We start from the raw sequence: 10,717 nt of genomic DNA, 5'->3' as shown, positions 1-10,717 counted from the left end.
CCATTAGTCTAAAAATATCAATGCAACTTCTTTTCCTAATCTTCTTCCTCAAAGATCAAGGGACCTGCTCCCACAATTCAGAAAGGGCAACTAGCACCAGAGCTCCCTTCTCCCCATCAACCCCAGACCGCTCATGTTCTTTCTGCACTGGGGAACCAGCGACCACAGAAGAGGAAGAGAAAGAAGAGGTATACACAAAAAATGGCACATGTGAGTTTATCTTGTTGGGCAGACTGGGTGGACCGTGCAGGTCTTTTTCTGCCATCATCCACTATGTTACTATGTTCTTGCCCATGCCTTTGTTCTTTTTCTTTGTAATCCCACTAGCCCCTGAAACTCTGTCATCACTATTACCAGTAGATGTTGCCCCTGCAGCCTCCAACCTGGCTGCACAGGTAGATGCAACACCTTCACCTGCTGTTCCTTGCTCACGTCCAGAAGAGACATCTCTGACCCCTCAGTTTCTGCAGAAACACCAGCCCCCAAGCCACTTGTATGGGCCGAGGCAGGTGGGCATGCAGCACCAGGACAATGAAGGACCGAAGCTCTGCTGGTACAGGGTTGCTGAGGAGATGCTCTGTGCACCTGGTTAATATCTTGTGAAACCTGTGGGGACACAAAAGGAAAGCCAGCAGCAACCATCTCCATGGAAGTAGATCAAGGATCTAACCCAACAGCACCCCCATTAGCACAAACCGAGTTCTGCCTATACCCAATAGCAGCTGTGCTTGGTACTGCCTGTACAGAAATCTAGGAGTGTGTGAATCCAGTCTGAGGAATAAAATATGAGCCCCACCCATACCCCCAAGGACCCACTGGCTGCCAACCCCACAACCCAAAAGGCTGACCATTATCCACGGGAATTCCACTTGCCACAGGGAAATAGCGGGCTTACAGGCTAGGCTTGGAGGAGTGAGAAACAACAGGAACTGGCCACCCAGCAATATCTCCTCTCTATTGCTATTACCTGAGAGAGCAGTCAGCACCATTGGCAATGTAGGGAAAGCCCTCGAGGTCTCCAGTACGGTCTTGCACCCCTCCCCCGTGGCGCCCTCTCTTGCAGGCACCATCTCATGAGCCACAGTCACACTCTGCAGCACCACACTTCTACACTTCCTCCCCAAAGGTACCCCTGCTTTTTTGCTCTTCCAGGTCCCGTGGCCGTCACCCAGCTCTATAGCTAAGGCTGCCCCTTTGGAATGACAAAGGGGAAGTGGGGCAGTAGGAGAAGAAAGCATTTGGGAGCCAGATATTATAAGAGGGGTAACACTAACCTGCTCAGGACAGAGACTTTCATCAAAAGAGTCACCTGGGTGATCGAAAACAACTCGCCCGGGTCAACCTCGCAGGCCACGGAAAAAGATCCTCCCAATACCATTCTGAAAAAAGGCACATATGAGGAGCTAGTTGAAAAGCCCTACAACTTGTAAGGAGCTCCCATAAATAATGTATGCACTCTTGCCACCCACCCAGCCACCACCTGGCCAGTCATGGTACAGGAGTTAAGGTGGGAATTTCCATTCACATTTTTAGACCCATTAAGGCTCTCCAGCCTTTGCTTTTGCTCTCACCACTCCCCATCCCCCCTCTCAGTGTCCTTGTCCTGAGCCGAAGTTTCATGACCCCAGCTTCCCAAACATTCTCAGACTAGGAAGCCAATTGTCATAGAATCAGCTCCTACACTGGTGAGTCACCAATCCTGAGGTTAATACCATCCTTCCAGACAAGCTCTCATATCTGTTCCTTATATGGACAATTTAAAGAAAATATTGCCCCTAAACCTGAGATTTAAATGTATATATTTATTCTTTCATTTATATTACACAAGTAATAAACTTGTTACATGTAACTCTGGGGGGGGAAAGAAATATTCTCCTATACAGAGCAAAAATAAAAACCAAGAAACAAAATTCAAGAAATAATATAACTTCATATTTATCCCTTCCTTAGACCACAAATATTGGGAGAGTGGCTAATAAATCAAGGAAATCACAGTAGTATAAAGTTAACAAGTAAGGCCCAAGCTCACCCACACCTATTCCATATACAGCCTAATAAGCAGATGTTATTACCCCGACACCCTCTTCAGGTCTATGAAAGCTCTAAGCTGGTCCGGTACAAAGGAAACATATTTAACTCCCCAATATCTCACTATACATTTACATAACAATCTAGTGACCATTCTTTTACAATTTTCATACACTTTATTATAATCCTCACCAAAATATTATAAAAATCTAATATTTTTTAATTTTTATGCATCCTTCCATTCAACCACTACACTGCAGCTTCTCTTCTCATTCAATTATTCATTTCATACATAAGATCCTCAGCGCCATTAGTCCGGGACTCCTGTGGGAGATCAATCCTGTGCAAGCAGCCGGTCTGTGAAAGAAAGTCAAAGCCCTGAAGACGCCACCGGTGAAACTCATCGATTGCATAGGGTTTGTCGTAATAAGGTGCTGTTCATCTATATTTTCCAATGGAAGTAAAGTTGGAACTCAGGACGTTGATATGAGAAGCTTTCATTGAGATACCGAGGGAGGAGCGTGAAACTAGGTTGGAAGGACTATATTCAACAACCTATAAGTATGTTAGAAAATCTGACCAATAAGTCATCGGATGGTCAAAAGAACTATATTAAACAACTTATAAGTACTTTGGGAAAATCTGACCAGAAAGTTATCAGTTTGGAATAACTATTCCGTATCGGAGGATATAGAACCTGTTTGAAAGGAATATTACAGAGAAAAGGAGGACTTCCTATACAGCACAGAGAAAAGGTTACATATGAGATAAGTTGTAATTATATCATGAAAACAGAAGAGATTATTGAATTTTTTGTATTCTGCGATTCCCTAGGATCTTATGTGTGAAATGAGTAATTGAATGAGAAGAGAGGATGCAGTAGAATGATAATGGTTGAATGGAAGGATGCAAGAAAACCATAAAAATTAAAAAATATTAGATTTTTATAATATTTTGGTGAGGATTATAATAAAGTGTATGAAAATTGTAAAAGACTGGTCACTAGATTGTTATTTAATTCAAAAATTGTGACTAAAATGAAATAAGGGGGGCTCATACAAAGGGAGTACTATACATTTACAGGGATAAGCTAGGAAGAAAGTAGCTCCCAAAGCCTTTATTTCTTCTCTCATATCCAGAAAACCTTTCTGTTTATCTTGAGTAGATCTAGTAACGTCTGGAAATATCCATAACTTAGCCACAGAATGTTTGATGAGCATTCTTAAAGTACAACTTCAGAATAGCATTAAAATCTTGCTCAAATACAAATGAAACCAATAGTGTAGCCCATTGGAGCTGACTCTGTGGGTGCTGTGGGTGCTTGAGCACCCCCAATATTGAGAAACTTCCTTGTATGTGTCCAAGGAGGGGTTATTTTCATTGGGCTTAGCACCCCCAATAATTTTGAAAAGTTGGCTCCTATGGTGTAGCCCTATTTGTTACTTCTGATAATACCTGAGATTTCAATGATTAAAAAAACATTGCTGCATTGGATTTGAAATTTAAAAAAATTGCTGCATTGGATTTGAGTATCAAAGAAACATCTCTTTAAGCGTTTATAATTTGCCCTCAGACTATTTTATCTGTATGCACAAAAAATAATGCGAATACCCAGTCTCGAGCTATTTCCAAATTTTGCCAAAAATGTAAGTTTTCTATTGATTGAGACTAAGAGTGGATTGAAGATGAATTTTGCTGCTTGTATGGAACCCTGGGCTCTGGCTTTGAAATTTTAAAGTTAGCTCTAGCTGGCAACTAATAAGCTGAAATTAAAGGAGCCAGTGTGGATTCTGGAATTTCTGATAAATTTGGGTTTTTTTTAAATCTATTCCAGAAGCATTATGTAAATTTTGGAAAATTAACAACACTTAAATTTGGATACTCCATGTTCCACACTCACGCTCTGCATTCCTTATTAACCCAATACTTGGTTTTGATATCCTGGGAAAACTTGATTTAGGCACCCTCCTAGAATTTCTGACTTGTGTTTTCTCTACCTTTTCCTAAAGGCAAGAGGATGTTAAATCAATCATTGAGCATAATGGGGTAAAACCTCAACAACACAAGCATAGTGAAAGTAACTGGTATTGTACAGCAGTAAAACCCCAGCAACCTTCCTGGTCAGGCTCCATGGCTTACATTGGTCGTCCTCTGCTGTCATTTACCGTGTTACACTTTAAGTATCTTTAATGGCGCGTGCAACTGTCCAGACTATTCAAACTGCAATTTGGCCTATTGTATGCCTCAAAACGATTAATTGGCACATAGCAAACACCCCTCAGCAAATTCATAATTTCACTGGCTATTGGAGGCTTTAAACCACATTTCACCTTATTAAGTTTCCCTTCCCAGTCTTTTAAATACCACATAGTGGGTATAATGATCAAAATGTCAATAGAAAGTAGACAGAACCTCTCAGCATTTTCTGTCGAAGCTCCAGGATAGACCCCAAGAGGCCAGAGCTAGTGAACGTCGCTACCATGAGAAAGATCATAAGATAAATACCTGCTCTACTTCTTTCATTTTTCTGCCTTAAAATGATTCTTCATTGTTTAGAGTTTGTCCCTACAGTAATGCCAGTTGCAAAGTTTTGAAGGCTGTATGAGGAGTGCGGCTTCCCTGCGGACTGGGAACCATGAAAGTTGTACAAAGGCTGCTCCTTCCCTATAAGTTCCTTAAAGCAGCATCGGGGGCTGGAGGAGAGTTTAGTTTTCACCCAGGGAATTAGCATCTGTCCTCTTCACGGATCGCCTTCGGCCAGGTAACCCTCAGACAGCCCAACCCCAGACAAGCGAAAGCACAAAGCAGACAGAACATGCAGAGAGGGCGGGGTCACTCAGGCCAAGAAGGTCAAGGGACCAATCCGAGAGCAGCTCAGGGAATGGGCGTGGATTGACAGGTGGGCGTGGCTTTCGCTGCACATTTGAGCGCAGGTAGGTAGAAGGTTGAAGTCCAGTATTGAATCATTTGGCGCTGCTGCTGTTCCCGGGGGCTGAGCAAAACTCAGCAACAAGCTGCTCCTGCACAGGACAGCCGGAAAGAGGCCGACTGCACCCCAGCCTGGACAGGGAGGTACCATGCCAGGGAAAGCCGGTGCCCAGTGGGGATTTGCACCCCAGGGGTTGCTGCTCTGCGATCAGCTTGCGCTGCACCGGCCCGGCGCAAAATGAGCAGAGGCTCCAGAAGCCGAGCAGCAGAGAGAAGCCTGGAGGAAGAAAGGAAGAGAGCCGGGAACGGTCAGGAGTTTCTTTCGCGTCCCAAAGGAGCTGCACGATCCAAGAGGAGCTACAGAAACTTTGCATGGAAAGACGATTAAACAAAAAAGTAGGAAACGGATCCGAGGTGTGATAGAGAAAAGTGCCAAAAATCTAAAGCATCCTATGACCGAGATGTGAAATCGCGAAGGGAAAAGTTCAGGACAGATTGGGATGCAAACATCTCCGCAGCTGAAATCAAACTGCATAATAGTTTGGGAACTGCACCCAATTACTTCTCCAAACCTGCCTGCGAGGAGGAACCGCCGCACTCAGGCGATTTCTAAAGCGTGTGTCCTTTTGCCGGGGATAAAGGCACTGACTAGAAACCCGCCGCTTGCTTAATCTCGGGATTTGCTCTCTGGACCTCCCCAAGATGCTACAAGTTGAAACGGACCAGCAGGAGCTGCCTTTGGATTGTTTAAAAAGGTAATCCTGCGAATTACCTATTGTGACCTGCGATTTAATTTAACTTTTTGTTTGTTTGGATTTTTTTTTTTTTACCATTAATGGACTGTGTTCAACTTTTGCTTTTATGGGCTTTTGATGCTTGTTTTTGCCAGGCTCTGTCAGTTTCCCTTCGCTTTTAAGAGAATAATGGAATACTTTTTTTTTAAGTACTTTTAAAATCACAGCTTTCAGCCAATATGTGATCTCGAAATTATGACTTAATGACCAGGTAAACTCATGAAAGCATCCTCTAATATAAAACGTGGCCTATGGTCAGGTTCAGAGCAAGCTGCTCTGGATCCTGCGTATTTTTCAATGGGATAAATAAAATAAGCACACAGCAGCCCCATTTGCTGTCTGGATATGTTTTCATTATATGACCGAGACCTGAAAAGCATGGCTGGCTGTCACCAGCATGGAAACCGGCTGCTGGGTCTTGTGTTGCTTCTTCTGAAGCTGCCAACGCTGGTACTTACAGCATCCAAAGCCATTGTTTGCCAGGAGATCACTGTGCCCATGTGTAAGGGCATTGGATACAATTTCACCTACATGCCCAACCAGTTCAACCATGACACCCAGGACGAGGCTGGGCTGGAGGTGCACCAGTTCTGGCCTCTGGTGGAAATCCAGTGCTCCTTGGATCTGAAGTTTTTCCTCTGCAGCATGTACACACCTATCTGTCTCTGGGACTACAAGAAGCCTCTTCCCCCCTGCAGGGCGGTGTGTGAGAGAGCCAAGGCTGGCTGTTCTCCACTGATGAGGCAGTACGGCTTTGCTTGGCCGGAGAGGATGAACTGTGACAAGCTGCCAGTCCACGGAGATCCAGATATGCTTTGTATGGATTACAACAGAACAGAGACCACCACGCTGCCCCCCTTGTTTGTAAAGCCCACCAATCCATCAAGAGGGTCTCACAAGAATCTCACGCCTTTGACAGGCCAGAGAGCCCTGAGCAGCGACTGTGATGGGGGATGCAAGTGCAGGGACCCTTTGGTGGTGATATCCAAAGAATCCCACCCTCTCTACAACAAGATAAAGACGGGCCAGGTGGCCAACTGCGCCATTCCATGTTTCCAACCCTACTTCACCCAAGATGAGAAGGCCTTTACCACTTTTTGGATAGGGCTGTGGTCCATTCTGTGCTTCATCTCCACGTTCACCACAGTAGCCACCTTCTTGATCGACATGGAGAGGTTCAAGTATCCGGAGCGGCCCATCATTTTCCTCTCAGCCTGCTATCTCTTCGTGTCACTGGGCTATATCATTCGTCTAGTCGTGGGCCATGCCAACGTGGCCTGCAACAAAGATTACAGCCACGTCCACTACGAGACCACAGGGCCGGCTCTTTGCACTATGGTGTTTTTACTCGTCTATTTCTTCGGCATGGCCAGCTCCATTTGGTGGGTCATTTTGTCTTTCACCTGGTTCCTAGCGGCTAGGATGAAGTGGGGTAATGAGGCCATCGCCAGCTATTCGCAATATTTCCACATGGCTGCTTGGCTCATCCCAAGCGTCAAGTCCATAGCCGTCTTGGCCCTGAGCTCTGTGGATGGCGACCCGGTGGCTGGGATCTGTTACGTTGGCAATCAGAACTTGGACAGCCTTCGTGGGTTCGTGTTGGCTCCCCTGGTGGTCTACCTCTTCACGGGGAGCATGTTCCTTCTGGCTGGCTTTGTGTCTCTCTTTCGAATCAGAAGTGTCATCAAGCAAGGTGGAACCAAGACGGACAAGTTGGAGAAACTGATGATCAGGATCGGTATCTTCACAGTTCTTTACACGGTTCCTGCCACTATAGTGGTTGCCTGTTATATATACGAGCAGCACTACAGGGAAGCCTGGGAGAAGGCTCACAATTGTTCGTGTCCTGGGGACAGAAGGAAGCCCAGGCCTGACTATGCTGTCTTTATGTTGAAATACTTCATGTGCTTGGTGGTGGGGATAACATCGGGGGTCTGGATCTGGTCTGGGAAGACTCTGGAGTCCTGGAAGCGATTCACAGGTAAATGGTGTAGGGGGAGGAAACCCCTTCACGCATCCACTTACAGTGAAGCCAGTACGGCTTTAACGGGAAGAACTGGGGTGGCAAGTTCTGCCCTTTATCACAAGCAGGTTCCGCTTTCTCACGTGTGACAGAGTCTCGGGGATCCAGCTGAGAAAACACTGCCTGGGGAAAGTCATCAACACCCACAGTTCAGGCCTCCAGGGGCCCCCCCTGGCTGTTTAGTTTCCAAATGCTGCTGCTCCTGCTTGATTAAGCAACCTGAAAGAAACAAAACAAAAAAAATCACCCCCTACTTCCCTTCTAGGTTTCTTAAGAGGGACACTGCTTGCTGAAAAATATGCTCACTGGAAAACTTGTCTTTGTAACTGTTCTGGTCTATTTTTATAATACTGTTCCTCGTCAGAAACTAGCAGGTAACATGCTTCCTACATGGGGAAGTGAAAGGCTGAGGTAACCTCAATAAAATGACTTTTTTTTTTTTAATGTGTTTTTAAGAAAGCAAATGGAGGGAAATGTCTATAAATATTTTTTTTAAATTAAAGTGGAAAGGAAAAGGCATGTTTCATTAAAAATGTTAACACAAAATAGTTCATGCATTTGTACCTCAGCTTTAAAATGCAGCTTTTAAGGAATGTGTCGGCTAAAGAAAAGGACTTGAAAGTGAATGATTGATTAGTATTCTTGTGACAAGTAGCAATTCTCAAATAGCATAAAAAGACTCGCGCCTAACTAAACAAGGTAAAAGCTTACTCATTCGCCTTGCAAAGATACCTTTTCATTTGGAGAAGAAAAGTGCACATTAAAAAAAAAATGCAGAACTTTGAATAAAATTAATAATAATAAAAAAAATTTCCCGAAGAAGTTTACAAGATCTGTGGCACAATTCCACTTAGCTGACACAGTTTTGGTCTAGCCTCCGTCAGTTCATGTTAAATATCACATTGAACTGTGAGTTTCTCTCGCCCCTTTTTGATGGCAAGACAAAACTTTTATAGTCATGTCGCTTGCTCTGCCCAGTGATGGCAAGGACGCAGAAAAATGATTTTTACCTGCTCTCTTCTCAACTGTTGCTAGCTCCGGGGGCCATTGATCTTGGAAGGGTGTAGCAATTTACTCTAGTTATGCTCCAAATTGCTCTTTTGCTAGGCAAATATTGACAAGCTTATTTGACTCCAGCGCTGACAACACTTAGACAAATATTCACCAACCCCTGCTCTGATGCAAGATTGCAAAGGGAGCTGCGAAGTTTTTGGAAGAATCGCCCGTTCCCCCTTAGTTCAAAAAAGCTTCGGGGGCTGACCACTTAAACCTTTGCTTGCACAAGATCTGTTTTAGGGTACGGGAGAATGCGCTCTTCAGTTCTGATGCCTATTGTTGCGGGTGGAAAAGATAAGTGGATTTGTGAAGGTAAACGCAGGGCCAGCGCCAAAAAAGCAGCCTGATCTAAAAACAGTGTCCCTAGTGGAAAGATCTGATTTCCCGCTTGCATCCCTTCCACTTATACCAAACTAGTGTTTTTAATAGAATAAACTGTTGTGTAAAATCCCTTTAAAAATGAGCCGACTAGTAAAAATATTTGCTGAGAAATGTGTCTATTACATAGCAATAATTGGTAGCTTTTTAAAAAAAATGTTTTTTTTGGAATGGACACAGGAGACAGGTAAGGTTCTGGGGGAAGGGTTGCCAGCGCCCTTCCTTCTGTTTACTAATTGTCAAATGGCATTACAGAATACTGTGGTCTCACAGTTGAATATTCTGGAAAACAAATCTTTGTTTTTAAGACAAGGTTAAGAAGAGTATGGATCCACAAGATTTCAATCCACTTCATAGGTTCCAAAGATAGTTATCCTGTGGCCCTATACCTCATGCAGGGTTGTTAAGGAAAAACCTTCAGAAACAATACTTGAATTTGTTGATCAGGTATTTTGATTAAGAAAAATGCCTTGTTATAACCAGCCTATAAATCACAAGGGGATAAAATGTTGTGCTCAAGGTTACCCAGTAACAGAAGGGAGTCTAGAACTCATATGACAGTATCTTCTGACTCACAGCTCTGTGCCTTAATTTGGTCCTAGGTGCAGCCTCTTATCTAGCTTTTTGGTCCGACCATGGGTAATGTACATAAGTATTGCCATACTGGGACAGACCAAAGGTCCATCAAGCCCAGCATCCTATTTCCAACAGTGGCCAATCCAGATCACAAATACCTGGCAAGATTCCCCCAAAAGTACAAAATATTTTATACTGCTTATCCCAGAAATAAGCAGTTGATTTCCCCCAAGTCCATTTTAATAATGGTCTATGGACTTTTCCTTTAGGAAGCTGTCCAAACCTTTTAAACCCCGCTAAGCTAACGCTTTTACCACATTCTCTGGCAATGAATTCCAGAGAATGTGGTGGAGTCTATTTGCACATCCTAGATAGCCTGAAAGCCGGATCGCCTAATGCAGTGGTTCCCAAACTTGGTCCTAGAGGCACCCTAGTCAGGCAGGTTTTCAGTATACCCACAACTAATATTTATGAGATAGAGCTGCATGCAGTGGAGGCAGTGCATGCAAATCTCTCTCATGAGTATTCATTGTGGGTATCCTGAAAACCTGACCAGCTGGGGTGCCTCCAGGACCAGGTTTGGGAACCACTGGCCTAATGAGTTCTAGACTGAGTTGAGAGGTGTGGTAGCTGTGTTAGTCCACTCTTAAAGGTTATAAATAGAAATCAAACATGGGAAAGAAAATAAGATGATACCTTTTGTATTGGACATAACTTAACACATTTCTTGATTAGCTTTCGAAGGTTGCCCTTCTTCGTCAGATCGGAAATAAGCAAATGTGGTAGCAGATAGTATACCACATTTGCTTATTTCCGATCTGACGAAGAAGGGCAACCTTCCAAAGCTAATCAACAAATGTATTAAGTTATGTCCAATAAAAAAGGTATCATCTTATTTTCTTTTCCATGTTTTATTTTGTTTGATTTCTATTGA

At 43.8% G+C, this 10,717-nt stretch overlaps 1 protein-coding gene across 1 annotated transcript; it reads left to right on the top strand.

Annotated features, from left to right (window-relative positions):
- The first annotated feature begins 5,019 nt into the window (after window positions 1–5,019).
- On the top strand, window positions 5,020–9,917 carry FZD5 (frizzled class receptor 5). Its single transcript, XM_030210071.1, has one exon. The coding sequence runs from the start codon at window positions 6,096–6,098 to the stop codon at window positions 7,860–7,862; it is 1,767 nt and encodes a 588-aa protein (XP_030065931.1). The 5' UTR covers window positions 5,020–6,095; the 3' UTR covers window positions 7,863–9,917.
- The last annotated feature ends 800 nt before the right edge of the window (window positions 9,918–10,717 follow it).

This window comes from Microcaecilia unicolor, chromosome 7, assembly GCF_901765095.1.
Source record: "Microcaecilia unicolor chromosome 7, aMicUni1.1, whole genome shotgun sequence".
In the NCBI taxonomy this organism is placed as follows: Eukaryota; Metazoa; Chordata; class Amphibia; order Gymnophiona; family Siphonopidae; genus Microcaecilia; species Microcaecilia unicolor.
Note: the sequence above shows the minus strand (reverse complement) of the source record. Positions and strands in the feature narration are given on the sequence as shown.